Below are 19,235 nucleotides of genomic sequence, written 5' to 3' on the forward strand. Positions count from 1 at the left end.
GATTACAGGGCGGTATTTTCCTGTTTCATATTGTGGCGGGTCAGGACTGTTTGGGTTTTGTTTGACAGCTACGTTCTGTTGTTCCAAGCGGCAGCGGTTGCCTTGATTACAGGGTGACACGCTCTCTGTGTGACTGTGTGTTTCCTGGGTGAGAGAGCTCTTTGTTGTTGTTGATGTTGTGCAAAGCTAAAGGCAGAATGCTACAGACATAGCCCTAAAGCAGGGGTGTCAAACTCAATTGCACAGGGGGCCAAAACTCAAGGCACACTTTAGGTTGCGGCCAAACAAGATAAACATTTATTGAACGCACTAAAACAATGTTTTTTAAACATAAATATGAATAAAAATGGACAGGAATATTATTCCAGATTAAATAAATAAAAAAAATAATAAAAACCTGTAACTTTAAATATCCTGTCAAAATTATGCAAGTTAGAAATATGAACATGCTGCCAAAAACCCCAGAAAAAATAAATGAAAGCATACACAAGGTTCGAGCCGCATGTAGACGGAGCTGGGGCATTGCTTCAGGAAATGAACTAATAAACTGTGCGTGCCATTCAGTGTCGTACTTTCCCTTGAGTGTATCATTACACTGCAGCTCCATCTGAATCTGCACAGGTGCAGTTCAGGAAAGTCCGCTGACTTGGTTCAACATTACTTGGCAACAGGGAGAGTGAGGCAGGTTGCACTGGTGCATTTGTGACAGCTTCACTTGAAATGCCTTCACCGCATCATACATGCCATGTCCATGAACTGACAGATTTCCTTGCTGAGCTCAAAAACTCTATTGAGAACTTTTCCCCAACTCAGCCGACGGACCTCTGAATGATAAGGAATGTCGGCAAACTCTGAATCTATTTCCCACATAAAAGACTGAAATTGACGGTGATTTAAACTTTTAGCTCAGATAAAATTTACGGTTTGCGTTACGGTGATCATTACATGCTCCATTTTTAGGACTTTACCACACAGCCTTTCCTGGTGTATGATGCAGTGATATGCTGTTAACTCACCGGTACAGTTCTCCTCCTGCATCTTTACTCGCATCCTGCTGACTAGTCCGCTTTTTTCACCGCACAACACCGGCGCTCCATCTGTTGTAATTCCAACAAGTTTGTCCCAGGGCAGTTTCATATCGGTTACACTTTGACATACGTTTTAAAAAATGTCTTTTCCTGTCGTTGTCCTGTGCATCGATTTTAATGTTCAATATTTCCTCTCCACGGATGAAGATGGCCAGCTGTGCAATGTCCATCATGTCTATACTTTCATCCACAGAGAGTATGCAATAAAGTTTTTGCTTCTTTCACACAACTGTGTTCTTAAATCAGTGGCCATCTCACAAACCCGATCAGCAATCGTAATTTCTGCTCAGGCTCACATTTGCCAAAATCTGTGTTTTGTCTGGATACAAGACATCGCACACCTTCATCATGCAGCTCTTCAGAGTGGTACCGGGCTGATTTGGCTCCTCTGCTACAATAAAACTTGCTTTCACAACAGCTTCACTTTGTGATTTTGCTCTGGTGAAAAAAGTCTGCTGAAATGTCAGATTCTTCTTTAGCTCTTCTACTGTCTGTAGTTTCTGCTCTGCATTTAGGTTTTTGTCTCGTAGTGCCGTCTTAAATTGAATTCCTTAATTACAGCCACATTAGCTCCACTAATAAGACACACGGGTTTCCCAGCAATGTCTGTAAACATATATTCAGTCACCCACTGGCGCTGAAAGGCTCTGCTTTCAGAATCAACTTTTCTCTCCACCATTGTGAGCGGTTAGCTTGACGTGGGAATGTTCCCAGTTAGCCTAGCTCAGCAAGGAGGCTGCAGCGCTGCATTATGGAAGTTTGTTATTAGCGCCTCATATTGCCGGGCCATGCATAACAATAATAATACATCTATATAAAATGATCTCGCGGGCCGGATATAAATGTACGCCAGGCCGGATGTGGCCGGCGGGCCTTGACTTTGACACGTGATTTAGAGAGTAGATTTAAGGAAATGAAGGGTGGACTCATAAGATTTCCATCTGTGATGTTATCTGTTTAATCTCATTACAGACTCTTAAACAAACAGTTACAGGTAAAGCAGCATGAAGAGCCTGCGTATCTGATAATGAAGGGGCTGCTTTTTCACGATTCTTAATCATTTGACCATGCTTTTTGAGTTTATTGTGTTTTTCTGGATTTCTTTGTGTTTTAAAGTTTTACTTTTCTACTATTTAGGTTATTTCCTTCAAAGTTAATTATACTGCCAGTCAATGTTCCCTCTAAGCTGCGCACGTGCGCAATTGCGCACCACTGGCACAGTCTCTGCGCACAGAAAATCTGCGTTGCGCACAAAAAAAATCTAACCTGAATTGAAATTAAAATTAATACTTTAACAATTCTGTTTGGCAGTGTGAGTCAGTAAGTGACTGGCTGCTCCCGTATGGGATTAGAACGATGCCACCTTATCCCATAGTCCAGCCAATGATGCGATTCACATTCGTATATACGCATCCAATCAACGTGTTTGACAGGCTATGACAGCATCCTCATGTGCCGACACCGGTGTTTGAGCTGGCAAACCGGCGTGGCTGATGTGGAGTGAAGCCACGTTAATGACAACGTGTACAACCATTGGAGATGTGAGCAAGACAGACGGAACAATGGACGGAAAAAGTGTGGACTTTATACCAGTTTTTAAATTGTGTTGATAAATGGTAAATGGACTGATTCTTATATAGCGCTTTTCTACTCTCCCGGAGTACTCAAAGCGCTCTATACAACATGCCTCATTCACCCATTCACACCCACTTATACAAGCACTTCTAAAGTCAAGTGCAACTAATAAGCATTCACACGCATTCACACTCCGATGAATGCATCGGAAGGCAATTTGGGGTTAATATCTTGCCCAAGGATATTTGGCATGCAGACTGGGGGAGCCAGGAATCGAACCACCAACCTTCCAATCAGTAGCTGATCTGCTCTACCACCGGAGCCACAGCCTCCCACATAGATAGACCACCCCCAAAATGGGCTAAAATCGCCCATTTTTTACTTATCCACTTGTTCAATGGAAAGCCTCCTTTCAAGCATATTTAGAGATGGCATATTTAGAGATAAGCATATGATTAAGATGGCGCTGGAGTGACGGCAGCCTTTCCAAGTAGCTCTGCAACACCGCACTTTTTTCTTAACTTTAACTTTTTTTAGACTAGGCTTTCAACCTTTTTTTCCCTTTCCTCAAGTTACTCTACTTATACCTCTTAGATATAGCGATACAAGATGGATAATGCACTTTTTAAAACTTCTGGAACCAGCTCCTTCATCTATTCGAGAGCGGAGCTGCTGGCACTAAGAACAAAGACACAGACCGGCATGCGACACAACATCCCGGCTGAGATAAAGAGGAGCTACAGAGGCTGCAAGGCTGGAGCGAGGAAAGAGGATCACCGGAGGCGATTCAAACCATCAATCCCGAAAGTGATAATGGGCAACGTGAACTCGCTACAGAATAAAATGGACGAACTGTGTGCTCTGAACAACCACCGACTATACCGTGAGTGCAGTCTGTTTATCTTCACGGAGACGTGGCTAACCGAGCTAACGCCACAGGCTAACGTAGACCTATGCGGTTTCACATCCGTGAGAGCCGATAGGGACACGCAGGCCAGCGGGAAAAGCAGAGGTGGGGGACTCATTGTCTACGTTAACAACAGATACTGCAACCCTGGACACGTCTCCGTTAAAGTTTCAGTATGCCGGACGGACCTGGAGCTGCTGGCTGTTAGCTTGCGGCCATATTATCTACCTCGGGAGTTCAGTCATGTGATCTGTGTGTGTGTTTACATCCCTCCGAGGGCCGACGCAGCAGCTGCCTGTGAGAAAATACACACAGTCACAGCAAGACTTCAGACACAAAACCCAGAGGCTTTCATTATTATATCTGGAGACTTTAATCATGCCACACTGGATTCTACTCTGGCTGCTTTTCACCAGTTTTTGAATTGTCCCACAAGGAGCAACAGGACAATTGACCTACTGTATGCTAATGTGAGAGATGCATACAGAGCCCCCTCCCCCCACTAGGGAAGTCAGACCACAACCTGGTTTATCTACAGCCACAATACACACCCCTCGTCCGAAGGCAGCCTGTCACAACACGCTCCATCAGGAAATGGACCCCAGAAAAGGAGGATGCTCTGAGAGACTGCTATGACACCACAGACTGGGATGTGCTCCTGAGCCCACATGGTGAGGACATAGAGGGGGCGACACACTGTCTGACAGACTACCTCAACTTTTGTGTGGACACAGTCGCCCCTGCTAAGACGGTACGGTGTTACCCTAATAACAAACCGTGGGTAACACAGGAAGTCAAAGCTGTTCTCAACATGAAGAAGAAGGCTTTCAGGAGCAAAGTGAAGGAGGAGATGAAAGCAGCACAGCAGGAGGTGAAACGCTGTCTGAGGGAAGCAAAGGACACCTACAGGAGGAAGGTGGAGTTGAAGTTGGAGAGGAACAATATGAGGGAGGTCTGGAATGGTGTGAAAACCATCACAGGCCACAACACCAAGAACAGCACAGTGGGGGGGACTGTGGAGAAGGCAAACGAACTCAACAACTTCTTCAACAGGTTTGACCAGCCCACAACCCCCCCACCCTCACCTTTACTACAGAGCCCTCTCCCCACTCTCCTACCTCCCTCGCTTCCCCCCCTTCCCGACACTATGACACCCCCCTTTTCCAATTCCTCTCTCAGCAGCAAGACATCTTCTTCCCCCCCCTCCTCCCAATCATTTTCCTGTGTCACAGTGGATCAGGTCAGGAGACAACTGAGGAAGCTTCGCCCCAGGAAAGCAGCAGGCCCAGACAAGGTGTGTCCCAGGATGCTAAAGGCGTGTGCTGCTGAACTTGGGGAGCCGCTACAACGAGTCTTCAACCTCAGTCTGCGACTGGGGAGAGTGCCAGCCCTCTGGAAGACATCCTGCATCGTCCCGGTCCCCAAAAAGAATCGGCCCAATGAGCTGAATGACTTCCGACCGGTGGCACTGACGTCACATCTCATGAAGACTCTGGAGCGGCTCTTCCTCAACCTCCTCCGACCACAGGCACAACATGCCCAGGACCCACTACAGTTCGCATACAAGGCGGGTGTCGGAGTGGAGGATGCCATCCTGTACCTCCTGCATAGAGCCCACTCACACCTGGATGGGGGAAAAGGCACGGTCAGGATCCTGTTTCTTGACTTTTCCAGTGCCTTTAATACCATCCGGCCCTGTCTGCTTCAGGAAAAACTGAACAGGATGGAGGTGGACCCCTGCCTGGTCGCTTGGATCTCCGACTACCTCACTGACAGACCACAGTACGTCAGGCTGAAGAACATCACGTCTGACACTGTGGTCAGCAGCACAGGAGCACCACAGGGAACTGTGCTGTCCCCTCTTCTCTTCACCCTGTACACCTCTGACTTCTGCTACAACTCTGAATTATGCCACATTCAGAAGTTTGCAGATGACACAGCCATCATGGGGTGTATCTTGGATGATCAGGAAGAGGAGTACAGAAGTCTGGTGAGGAACTTTGTCACTTGGAGTAACACAAACCACCTGCAGCTCAACACCTCAAAGACTAAGGAACTGGTTGTGGACTTCGGGAGGTCCAGAGAAGGTCCAGTGCCGGTTCAGATAGAGGGGGAAGAGGTGGAGGTGGTCAACAAGTACAAGTACCTCGGGCTGTGGGTGGACAATAAACTGGACTGGTCATGCAACACAGAGCACCTGTATAAAAAAGCCCAAAGCCGACTGTACTTCCTCAGGAGGCTGAGGTCTTTTAACATCTGCAGGAAGCTCCTGAGGATGTTTTACCAGTCAGTGGTTGCTGGAGTACTGTTCTATGCTGTAGTGTGCTGGGGGAGCAGCACAGCAAAGAAGGACTCATCCAGGCTGGAGAAACTGATCAGGAAGGCTAGCTCTGTGGTCGGCATGAAACTGGACACTCTGGTGTCAGTGGCAGAGAAGAGGACACTAAAAAAGCTGCTGGACATTATGGACAATGCTGGGCATCCTCTGCACACGGCCATAAACAAACAGAAGAGTCTGTTCAGTGACAGGTTGCTTCTCCCCAAGATAAGAACAAACAGACTTAAAAACTCCTTTGTCCCACACGCCATCAGACTGTTTAACTCCTCTCTGGAGGGGAGAGGGAGGAGAAACAGGAGGACAAAGGAGGGGGGAACAACGAAGCTGTAGTGCCTCTTCACTTCACTGTGCAATACTTTTTGTGCAATACTTTGTTAAATAATCAACAGTGCAATACAATTTAATACTTGAAATACTTGAAATGTGCAATTCACTTGTATTTTTATTTTTATTTTTTTCTTCACTTGTATTTTTATTTTTTATTCTTATTTATTCTATTTATCCCCTTCGTATTCTTTATTCTTTATCTATATATGTCTCTGTATTTATATGTGTGTATATATGTATATATAATATTCTCCTCACGCTCTGTAACTTCTGTCGGTGTTGTGCTTTTTTGGAAACCGAATTTCCCAGAGGAACCACCCGAGGGATTAATAAAGTTCTATCTTATCTTATCTTATATGGCACAGAGTTCATGATAGAGCTCTATCGCATCCTCATCTGTGGCTGCTGAGACGAGACAATCGTCGACGTAAAAGTTGTTCAACATTGTATCCACGGCTTGAAGGCTAAACTGTTGTTTATGATCTTCAGCACATTTCCTTAGTGCAAAATTTGCACAACTGGGAGATGATGTTGCTCCAAACACATGTACTGTCATCCTATATTCAACTATGGCTTGAGTGTAATCTCCGTTGGGCCACCAAAGGAATCTCAACATATCTCGATCCTCCTCTGGTATTTTAACCTGATGAAACATGGCTTTGATGTCTGCTGCAATGACAACAGGTTCTTTACGAAATCTTGTCAGAACTCCAATTAACGTGCTGGTCAAGTCTGGACCTTGTAAGAGCTTGCTATTTAGCGACACTCCTTGGTTCTTGGCTCCACAGTCAAACACCACTCTAAGGTTTTTCTTTTGCGGATGCAGAACACCGTGGTGCGGCAAATACCATTTCCTGCCATCCGTCCGTTCTAGGTTGTCCTCTGGTACCTGTTCTGCATAACCTTCAGAAATCAAAAATCGCCCCTGCCTGCAGGTATGAGGCTGTTGTTTTCCTTCATCTCATAGTGGACATAAATTATTTTTTGGAGTGGCACAAATAATTTGTGTGGCATCAGATTTGATGCAGAACACCTGATTGTTCTGTAAATAGTTTGAAATGTTTATTTAAAAATGCCTTGGCTGCATAAAAAAAAAAATAGCTGCAAAAAACTTTGTTGTTTGCATAACTCAGTAACTTTTTTGAAGAAGTAACTATATATTTAATTGCCCAACATTGGTCATTATATACTATATTTTGCAGACAGAGAGTTACAGGACTCTCTCCCAGACCACAGACTCATAATACAAGTCAGAGCTTTATAAAAAACAAATTAAAAAAAAAAGAAAGTTTTCGAAATTGGAGTACAAGTTATTTTTGCTTTCAATAGTGTTAACATGCTACACAGGTCAATGACTAGATTTTTTTTTAATTTTCATTGTAAGTGTGCTAAAGCAGTTATTTAAAAGTAGTCCAACATAAATGTAAATGCTGTAATTTGATTATTTTAATAAACCATGTAACTTGGATGGATTAGATGCTGGCGTGACCACAGTGCACACGTCTGATGTCGCTCACAGTGGTCCAAGGGATCACTCAGAGAGTTTGTGTGTTCGCTCAGACAGATGAAAAATTAGAGGGAACATTGCTTATGAACCTTGTGGGGCACCGTGGTTCAATCTTGTAACTGGAAGGTTACCGGTTCGATTCCCAGCTCTATCTGTCCTGGCCGTTGTGTCCTTGGGCAAGACACTTCACCTACCGCCTACTGGTGTTGGCCAGAGGGGCCGATGGCGCGATATGGCAGCCTCACTTCTGTCAGTCTGCCCCAGGGCAGCTGTGGCTACAACTGTAGCTCGCCTCCACCAGTGTGTGAATGTGAGAGTGAATAATGGCATTGTAAAGCGCTATATAAACCCAATCCATTATTAATATCTGAACCTCAAAGCTCATCTCATATAGTCTCGTCTGAAGATCAGATTCTGTACAGATACAGAATCACAGAAGTGTCTGTTGTGTTTGCTACAATTTTCTGTTTTTCAGCATCTTTTCAGCATCTTCATGTTTGTCTCTGCAGGTGAGATTTACCGTTGGAAACTGAAGATGAGTGAAGAATATCAGCCTTTTTACATGTCAGTTGTACTTTTACCTTTAACCTCTCTGCTCTGTGTTGTTCCCTCTTTCAGACCAGAAAAACATCACAGCTGAGTCTGGACAGGACGTCAGTTTGCCATGTCGAGCTCCAAACAACAACATCATAGTTTTAGAGTGGAGGAGAGATGAACACGGAGCTAATTATGTCTTTTTGTACCGGGAAGGGCGTTTTGATCCAGCCAACCAGCATCCATCTTTTAAGAAGCGGGTGGATCTGCAGGACAGACAGATGAAGGATGGAGACGTGTCTTTGATTCTGAACAATGTGACGATTAATGACGCTGGAACATACAAGTGTCGTGTTTTCATGAGAGAAACACGCTTATGGCAGCTCAGCATCATCTACCTGACTGTTGTTGATCCTCCAGGTGAGTGAGTAGAGTTGAGTGTGTGTGTGATCAGAGGTGAAGCTGCTTCCTGGTTGTTGATGTTTGTTTGTTGTATGGATGAGCTGGTGGATGTCAGAGGTAGACAGATGTTTCACCAGCTGGTGAAAACCCTCAGGGTTCAATCATTGGACCGTATTCGCAGCCTGATCACAGTTTTCTCTTTCAATCAGAGGTGTGAAACAGAGACTTTATCTAAGCCAGTTAAAACAAAGAAAAACAACAACAACAATAAAATCATCTAACATTGATGATAAAAACACGTCAGTTGTCATCATTTCATTAATTTAACTAACGCTGGGATGACCTGAAATTGTCCTTTTTAAAAAAATATTTGTTGCTATAATTTGTGACACAAAGGAAAGAATATTCCTCTTTAAATATGAAATATAATTAAGTAATAATTTTAGCCTGTTTTTATTTCCTGTTTTTAAGCGTCTTTGTGTTTGTCTCTGCAGGTGAGATTTAGTGTTAGAAACTGACGATGAGTGAAGAGTTTCAGCCTATTAATATGTCAGTAAGAATGTGTGTGAAAGTGATACAAGGCTAAATGGAGTCTGTGTGGATTAAACATCTGTAATCCAGCTGTGACAGAGACATAGAGGTTCAGGTGTGTGTCAGTGTGATGTGCATAGTTTGAGGAATGAGACTCACAGTGTCTTGTAATAAGAGGCTGCTTTCTCTCACACATTATGTTCACTTATTATCAGCACATGTTGTTGTTCTGTGGAAGCTAACAACTTGTAGTTTCTGACACTTTGCATGTTTAGCATGAGGCTAAAATTCCCCCTCAGTGGGTCACTGGTGACCTGCTGGATGTTCAGAGGTACATTAAATCCAACATGACTAAAAACTCAAATGTCAAAGGAAATAAACAAAATATTTAAAGTCAATCATTCTGATCATAATTGTACTTTGACCTTTAACCTCTCTGCTCTGTGTTGTTTCCTCTTTCAGAGCAGAAAACCATCACAGCTGAGTCTGGACAGGACGTCACTCTGACATGTCGAGCTCCAGACAACAACAACATCAAATTTGTCCAGTGGAGCAGAGCTGACCTGGTTCCACAATATGTGTTTTTGTACCAGGATGGTTACTTTGATCCATCCAACCAGCATCCATCTTTTAAGAACCGGGTGGATCTGCAGGACAGACAGATGAAGGATGGAGACGTGTCTTTGATTCTGAAGGATGTGAAACCTGGTGATACTGGAACATATGTATGTGATGTTTTCATTGAAGAAACTCGCTCATGGGATCACATCAGCATCTACCTGAGTGTTGTTGATCCTCCAGGTGAGTGAGTAGAGTTGAGTGTGTGTGTGATCAGAGGTGAAGCTGCTTCCTGGTTGTTGATGTGTGTTTGTTGTATGGATGAGCTGGTGGATGTCAGAGGTAGACAGATGTTTCTCCAGCTGTTGTCTTTGTGGCTGGTAGTCTAGAGTTGTAGAGCAGCATTGTTTGGGTAAGGTTAGAGCAGAAACAAAGACATTTATGAATCAGTCTCTTCTTCTCTTGCTCTCTAACTCGTCTGTAAACATGTGTGGGGAAACTCAATGTTAAAGCCTACAGCTGGAGGGGGAGGAGAGGGGTGAAGCTGGTGGTTGTGAGTCTGTGAAAGTGAATCCTGCCGGTGCCATAGCTGGTGAAAACGTACTTAGTGCAGACACAAAACGTCCATCAGCTTCAAAGTGTGTCAGAAAAATGTCCACATGATGACTGATGGATGAGAGAGGTCCCATTTTTGTTGTTGTGCACAAATCGTTGAACAACACTATTGTGACTGTTAAATTTTGTTATCTTTGACATTTTTCATAGATTCAACCAAAAAAACAAGAACTGTGTTTGTCTGACAGGCTGCTAGCATTGAAGTGTCTAAAGATGCTTCATCCTTTGAGCTTGGATTATTTTTATATTTGAAACAAATTCCTCTGTCAGCTACAAGGACTGAAACTGAGTGAAAAAGCAGCCAGTATCCAAAGAGAAGCTGCAGAAAGCTGCTGCTGTTTCTTAAGATTTTAATTTGAAAAGAAAAAAGTGTTGTGATTTGATTCCAAGGAGACAAAGAAGTCAGGGGTGGCTCAAGACTTTTGCACAGTACTGTGTAATGTTTCATAAAAACAGGCATCACATGCGGTCAAAATGTCTGCAAAGCAAAAACTCCCCTCAGTACTTCAAAACCATCCCAGCAGTTTATCAGTTACCACGACAACAGGAAGAACAAATTACTTAATTAAGTTTGCAAACATCCGGAAAGACAGACATCATATAAACAAGAAATTCCTACATCCTCAGATCTGATACATTAAGTGTTCCAGGAAACTCCTGTTTTTGTAGCGTGGATCATGTTTGTTTTTGTGTTTGTTAATTCTTTCTTGATATTTTTCTTTCAGTTATTTCTTAGTGTTTATGGGTCTTTATTTTCTTATTCCTGATGTGAGTTCCTGTCATGGTACTTTATGCTCTTAGTTGTGCGCTTCCATTCAAGAGTTCTTTAGGTTTATGTGTGTTTTATGGGTTCATGACTTAAATTTCATTTTGAGATTTTTGATTTTCTGTTTGAGCTGCATTGTTTCTGCTTATCTGGTTTCCTGGAAGAGTTTCCTGTTGTTTAAGATTGTTTGACCAGCGGTGGTTTTGTACTTTGAGATTTCAGCTTTAAAGCTGCTCTTGGGTTTATGTTTTTTCTACTGGATCTTGCATTTAGGCTCCATCTCCTACCTACCAAACAATCTTTGATGAAAACTTGACTGAATTAGTGAGACTTGAAATAAAACTGGAAATCGCTGACCAAGAAGATTTTCTTTCTTGTCCCTCCTGTGAGGTCAGAGCCTGGAAGATGTTTAAAACCCTCTGGTTTCCTGCATCCCCCCTTACTTTGATGTTCCTGGTCAAAATTGACTGGTCCTTGTTAACTGCTCTTAAGTTATCACAAAAAACATTTCTCACCATCAAATTTTTATTCAACTTTCTTTAGCTGTGTCTCAAAGCAGTGTTTAACGTGAATAAATAGACATTAAATAACTGCAGTGAAAATACAAACAGGCACTGAAAATGAATTACAAAATGAACGTGTAATGTAAAAAATAAGTCCAAATTCAACATGAAGCCTTGTGTGTATGTGTGAGTGTGCGTGTGTATTCATGCACATGACTGCCATGTGATACTCAGGTGAGGTGGGCCTTGCAAACATATTTGCAGCATCTTAGGCTTGTTTTGTTGTCTCTAGGGGCACAGAGCTCACAGCGCTTCCTTTTCAGCCCATTTGCTTGTTGGAGAGCAGCAGCTGGGGCTGAAGCTTGCACACTCCTAACCAGACTGGCTGGTGTGCGAGGAATGTGCTGCACCATTGAATAAGAGGAGTCACCAAAGTTTTCCCCAGCTTTGCTAGGAAAAGTCTCCTCTTGAAAATCTTACCCTGATTCCAGGTTTGGTCGATGGCTGTCCACACCATCAAGGATGTTGTGGAGCAGTGCTACAGGCCAGCGGGCTGTCAGTCACAGCTGTATGTGTCAGTAAACTGCCACTTCAGGGCCTGGGTTGTACATAGCTGGTAGCTCCTCCACCCACCTGTTCAGTGGCCAATTCAATGGGTCGTATACTGGGTGTTGTTCAGTGGCCCATTCACTGAACAACCCACTGAACAACCCATTCAATGGGACACCGATTCATTTCCTGTGGTGGTCACTTTCGACCGGGAACACCACAGATGTAACACCGTTGATTAAAACACTCAAAATTCAGTGAAAGAGGTGATAATCAGTGTGATATATTCAAGAGCAAAGTGTGGAGAATGTCAAAAGGCCTTAGGATGTAAAGATGTAAAACACAATATTGATGAGTGTTTTAAGTTCAAGTTAAGTTGGATCAGCAGCAGGAGGTTTTAAGTTCTAAACTGGTCAGATTTGACCCAAACACGACAGGAAAATCCACCAGTGAACACTCAATCCGTTTTTTTGGGTAGAGGTGATTTTCTTCTTTGTTCATTTCATTTGATTTGTTTTAACAGATAAACAGGCCAACATTCATTCAAATGCTTTCTAATAACTCCACATGACATTTATCTGTAACCAGTAACTACTTGTTCCCAAAAGATCTCTGAAATGCTCAGAAACTTTCAATCCAGATTTCAGGTCAAAGCAGCTTTGTGCAGTAATTAACACGATTCTGGTGAAGAGCTGTTCAGGTTTAGGACAAAGCTCAGAATATCCTGGTCACACTAAGCAGCAGTGATGGGCAGTAACATATTACAAGTAACACGCCTGCAAGTACTGACCTTACTTTGAGTTTGATTCCATAAAAAGTTACAAAAACATTAGCATCTGCTGTTTACTGTGTAGGAAGAAAACTTCTTTTTACAGCGAAAAAAACCCCTAAACTTCTGAGCAAGCACAGAGTACGCTGCCACTGGAATGTGAAATTCACAGAAAAACTACCGAATCCCGAACACTGACACCAGGACAAACCTCCGCCTGCCCCACTCCTGCTAAACAGGTGAAAACAGATTTAAGAGCAGCAGGATTTAGTGCCGCTGAGTCTTTGATTTTATTTATTTTCTGCTGTGTTTTACTTGCTTTTATTTGAAATTTAATTTGAAATTATTTCAAATTACTTTTGAAAATAAGTCATCAGTAAAGTTATGTGATTACTTTTTGGAGAAGTAATCAGTAATTAATTACTAATTACTGATTACAAGTAACTAGACCAACACTGCTGAGCTGTCACTGTTTTGTACATGGAGTGGTTACTGAAAGTCTGATAGCATCAGCATCACTGTGTCATATATCCTGTACCTTCCTACAACCTTGTGTGTCATCATTAGTAATGCATTAGTTGGCCTAGTTTTGAGATCCCTCCCCAGACGCCTTAATGCCCACTCACATCCTGGGCCATCTGACCTCAGGAAATCACATGATAGGGTGGTGTTAAGATTCAAAGACTTGGAGAAAGGAGTACGGAGGTTTTCTCTCAGTATCAAAAACAACACAGGTCCAGGAAGTAAGATCAAAGCAAGGATTTATTGATAACACGCGCGGAGTTCAAAGCCTTGTGCAGACCCAGGGCTTGAACTGACTTACAATAATTAGACAAAGATTATATATAGGGGTGAAACAACAAGAGCCCCCTCTTTCGCAAAGCAGACACAATACAGCTTTACGTCAATCTTAACGACAACCTATTCCGTTAACTTTTAACATAGTTTAGAGAGCATCACGTCTCCCCGTCTCCATCCAGGTGTCGAACCACGAACTCCTTCTTATCTTACGGAACATCTGGTGCGCTTCCTGTAACACACTGACAGTACGCTGGCACAATTTGCAGTTGTAGCAAAAAACACATCTTAACCTTTTACCTGCTATGTGAATCTACAATGTGTGTGTACGTGTATGTGTGCGTGGGTGAGTGCGCGAGGCTCATGTCGTGACCTCCCCTGAGCCCCAGTTAACCTCACACCTCTATCCTCCAGAGCCACGGCCTGCGCACGTACACAGCTGAAACTATATGTGTACTTTCTAGACTAAATGTCACCCTTGAATGGTATTTATTCAAAACCTTATGAACTGTTTCAGGCTTATACCAAGAACTTCAAACTTAACTCAAAAAGAATGTAAGAAATAAAATGTAATAACAATAACTTGATACATCTGTCATGTAAGCATGTGTGTTGCAATTCCTTCACAGCTCCCATCGTCCTCACCGTGTATTGGTGTAACAGGGTCAAAAATCACTTGTTATAATTACACAAAATCACACTGGTTACATTGGCTGATCATTAACGCCTGCCAAGTGTTTCTGACCCTCACATGACCAGGAGCCACAGCTCTTTTAATAAGCACAAATGCAATTATGTATATGGAATTAAAAGCAATTTCATAACAAAGGGGCTTTCCCCGGATTGCCAATATGTTTGCTCATGGGCATTTTGTCTGACCCCACAGTGGGGCCAGGTTTCACAATGAGCTCACCCAAAACCCTGGCTGATTGTGACCCACACCCATTTTCACACCTCGGCTCATGTGATTAGAGGATCATCAGGGGGTCCTTTTGTCCCTCTTTGGGGGGAAACTCCCACTGGGTTTAAATCTGGGACTCCGTCTTTTGACCTTAGAACTGAAGAAGCTTCTCGGATTAGAGGTGAAACATCTTCAAGCAACTTAAAGGAGTCAAGACGCTTTTCTTTCCAAGCTCCTTAGACTACAAATAGCATCCTAACATATGTATTGGGATGCTCTAGATGAGTAAGGCTGGTGTGAAGTGTGATTGAGACTGCATCCTCTGTTGATCTGTTCCTGCAGTAAGCAAACTGTAGGCTGTCCAGGTCAGCAGGGATGTTGGCCTTGTTGTGTGAAAGAACGAGTCTCTCAAAACACTTCATGATAATTGGTGTCAGAGCGACCGGGCGATAGCCATTCAGACATTTTACTGACTGTCTTTTAGGCACAGGAATGATGGTAGTTGATTTGAGGTATGTTGGGACTGCAGCCTGCTGCAGAGACAGATTGAAGGTGTTGGTAAACACCGCCGCCAGTTGGTCAGAGCATGACTTCAGCATGCGTCCTGGAACCCTGTCTGGTCCTGCTGCTTTGTTGACACCTCCTCAGCGTGGATCTCACCTGATGGCATAAAAAGACAGGTACCGGCTCCTCTATGGGTAACGGTGCTGTCTGGGTTCCCATGCTGTTGGAGCGACCATCAAAGCAGGCAAAGAACTGGTTCAGGGTGTCCGGAAGCGTGTCATCATTGCTGGACAACGAGGGGCTGTTCTTATAGTCCGTTAGGGCTTTGATGCCTTTCCACATGCTACAGGGGTTGTTATTCTCAAAATGCCCCTCAATGCATCGCTGGTATCTGTGTTTTGCTGCTTTAATGCCCTGTTTGAGATATTTCCAAGCATTTCTATAAGCCAGCCTGTCCCCTGACCTGTAGACAGCGTTCCTCACATAATGATGTGGTCACAGTTTTTCCAAGTTAGAACAGTTGTTGAGTAAATGAAATTATCGAATGTTACAAAATATAACAACACATCTCTACATATACAAATATGCATCATGTGCTGTGTGAAATGGACAGGATAAAAAACCCAAAATGATGACTCTCTGACAAAACTAAATTAAGGCACAACTTTATTGCTGGACTTAATATAAAAACAAAACTGAAACTAAAGAAGCAGGCAGAACACGCTTTTATACCTTTTTTTTAATACTACTTTTACTGTTTCGTTTGATACGCTTTTTTCCCATGTGAAGCACTTTGAAATAACTTCCTCTTTTAAAAAGCGCTGTATAAATAAATTTTACTTACTTACTAACACACAGCCGTTGAACGAGGCAGATTGCGATGACAGAGGGAGACACAGACACTAAATACACGAGGTAATCAAGGCAAAGAGGAAACACCTGGGGAACAGCGATGTATAATAATGTACAACACATTATGGCGTATGCTTCTGCTGTGAGGTCCTGCCTCTATGTACTTATGCAATTAATCACTGGACAGGTATGTTTATAAGTAATATCATATTAGGCCAATTTTTTTTTGACCGGGCTGCACAGTGGCACAGTGGTTAGTGTTGCCGCACAGCAAGAAGGTCCTGGGTTCAATTCCACCATCAGGCCGGGAGTGGAGTTTGTAGAGTTTGCATGAGGAACATGATTCCTGTGTTAGCATGGGTTTGTTCCCTCTGTGTACTCCAGCTTCCTCTCATCGTCCAGTTTGTGAGGGTAGCTTAATCCAAATTGCCCATAGATGTGATTGCGAATTCTATGTCTCTATGCGTTAGCCTTGCGACAGACTGGTGACCTGTCCAGGGTGTACCCCAGCTCTCGCCCTATTACAGCTGGCATAGGCTCCAGCACCCCAACCCCCGCAACCCTGAAAAGGCTAAACAAATGGATGGTCATTTTCGACCTTAGGGTGGAATTATTTGTGAACTGGAGAGGGAGAATGCTTATGAACTTGTAAAGTAAAAAAAAATGATTAATTTAAGGTCATCCTGTTTGATTTTTATTCAAGAAGAGAAGTTGTTCCACTGTGCGATGGCCGAGTCTGTTAATTTTCTTGGAGATAATTTCTCCTGCCTGAGAGAAAATCCCCCCACATGGAACAGAAGAGGCTGGAGTGCACAGAAACTGGTAGAGATGCAGCTATACGGTCTTCCTGGGTCCCACAGACTATCAGCTAAACAGATAAAAATGAAGTAAATTGCTGCACATTTTGTAGAATAACATTTTAAGTTTATTTTAAATATATGTTTTTTTTATTATATTAAATTTAAAGAGTGAATGGAAGTCTTTCTAAAGTTAAATAATGAAGTTAAATAATGATTAAATAATGATATTTTATTTATAAAAGGCAGATTTTTGTTTTGTTAGGACATTCTTTTGTTTTTCACATTTTCAGATAAAATAAACACACAAAATCTTTGTTTAATCTCCATGCACCAACTTAAATTATAATCTCAGTTTTATATTGTCACGGCCAGAGTCGCACAGGGGAGACGGACTCAGCGAAGCACCCAAAGGAGGTGTGTGAAGGAGGCACGAGGCTGGGTGGACACTTATCCATCTCTGACAGTTATTGTTCCGAGGACCTTCACCAGCTGCCTGTCGTTCCTACTCTTAACATCAAAGAGAAATAACACGCAGATCCCTGTATTCGAGAGCTTATTTACCAGCTTGAGACGGGGGAGAGGATTCCGCCAGCAGCCAGAGCTGAGCTCCCTGAACTTCCGTTACTGCTCAGAGAGTGGTCCAGGTTGGAGCTGGTGGATGGAGTTCTGATCATCACACTTCCAATTTCAAACTGTTACAGGCTGTTATACGCGTTGGATTTATATCAATCATGAAATAGCCACTTTATGGACATTGTCTGCCGGGGGTTGGAGGAGGTTGCTGCTGGATATCTGTAATCCAGCTGTGACAGAGACAAAGAAGTGTAATGTGTGTGTCATTATGATATGTTGTAGTTTCAGGAGTCAGTATACAGCTACAAAGCTTTTTGTTCAGTGTATACAAACAGCTGTAGCCACAGAAAACACATAGACACAGACAACCATTCACACTCACAATCACTCCTGCATTCACGCCAGTGAATCAGTCTCTTCTTCTCTTGCTCTCTAACTCGTCTGTAAACATGTGTGGGGAAACTCAATGTTAAAGCCTACAGCTGGAGGGGGAGGGGAGGGGTGAAGCTGGTGGTTGTGAGTCTGTGAAAGTGAATCCTGCCGGTGCCATAGCTGGTGAAAACGTACTTAGTGCAGACACAAAACGTCCATCAGCTTCAAAGTGTGTCAGAAAAATGTCCACATGATGACTGATGGATGAGAGAGGTCCCATTTTTGTTGTTGTGCACAAATCATTGAACAACACAAACACTTAGAGCTCCTTTCAGTGCTGCCTGTTTTGTTACTGCACACATTTCTGACGGTCCTACAGTCCAACGTAGAAACATCTCCCTGAAGCCTCTTCCTTAGAGACCAAAGGTTGGATCAGAGCAGCTGAAAGGACAAATCTATGAATGCAGTCAGAGACTTTCTCACAACCTCACACTTAATTTGATCAGGTTTAGACTCAGGTTCTCTGTTAGTCACTGAGATTACAGACTCACACATTTATAATAATGTAGATCAGCGGTAATAAAAACACACAAATGTCAAAGGAAATAAACAAAATATTTAAAGTCAATCATTCTGATCATAATTGTACTTTGACCTTTAACCTCTCTGCTCTGTGTTGTTTCCTCTTTTAGAGCAGAAAAACATCACAGCTGAGTCTGGACAGGACGTCACTCTGACATGTCGAGCACCAAACAACAACATTAAATCTGTACATTGGAGCAGAGCTGATCTGGGAGATGAATATGTGCTTTTGTATCAGGATGGTCGCTTCTATCCAGACAACCAGCATCCATCTTTTAAGAAGCGGGTGGATCTGCAGGACAGACAGATGAAGGATGGAGACGTGTCTTTGATTCTGAAGAATGTGACGATTAATGACGCTGGAACATACGAGTGCCGTGTTTTCATGTCCGGAACAAATCCCCAGAACAATGACCCCATCAGCATCATCTCCCTGAGTGTTGTTGTTCCTCCAGGTGAGTGAGTAGAGTTGAGTGTGTGTGTGATCAGAGGTGAAGCTGCTTCCTGGTTGTTGATGTTTGTTTCTAAAGATGTTGTTGATGAGACTTTGTAGAAAGCAGCTGGTCTGAGTGATGTGATCAGAGTGCAGTAGATAATGTCTGACAGCAGTTTGAAGAGGAAATGGATTCTGTTCTGTTCTTCACTCATCACCTACCTGACAGCTGACACCTCACACCTGTTTCTCACCTGCAGCTCAGACAGAAGGACAAGAGAAGAATGGAGGCAACAAAGATGGAGGAAAGGAAGACAGAAGGAAGGAGGATGGGTCTGTTGGACTGATCGTCGGTCTGTCAGTTTCTGCTGTGCTTCTTGTTGCTGCTGTTGTTGGTTTCCTGATCTACAGAAGATGGAATCTGAATCCTGCTGATCCTCATGTAGCAGAG

General features: G+C 43.1%; 1 protein-coding gene across 1 annotated transcript in view; it reads left to right on the forward strand.

Moving 5' to 3' along the window:
• LOC134618239 (neural cell adhesion molecule 2-like) overlaps nucleotides 1-19,012 on the forward strand; it is an 84,884-nt gene extending 65,872 nt beyond the window's left edge. The window contains exons 2-3 of the mRNA XM_063463549.1: nucleotides 8,361-8,696; nucleotides 18,462-19,012. Coding sequence (XP_063319619.1) covers nucleotides 8,361-8,696; nucleotides 18,462-18,814 — 689 coding nt within the window. The 3' untranslated portion in view covers nucleotides 18,815-19,012. The remainder of the gene's footprint in view (nucleotides 1-8,360; nucleotides 8,697-18,461) is intronic.
• The last annotated feature ends 223 nt before the right edge of the window (nucleotides 19,013-19,235 follow it).

The sequence above is a fragment of the Pelmatolapia mariae genome, linkage group LG3_W (genome assembly GCF_036321145.2).
Source record: "Pelmatolapia mariae isolate MD_Pm_ZW linkage group LG3_W, Pm_UMD_F_2, whole genome shotgun sequence".
NCBI lineage: Eukaryota > Metazoa > Chordata > Actinopteri > Cichliformes > Cichlidae > Pelmatolapia > Pelmatolapia mariae.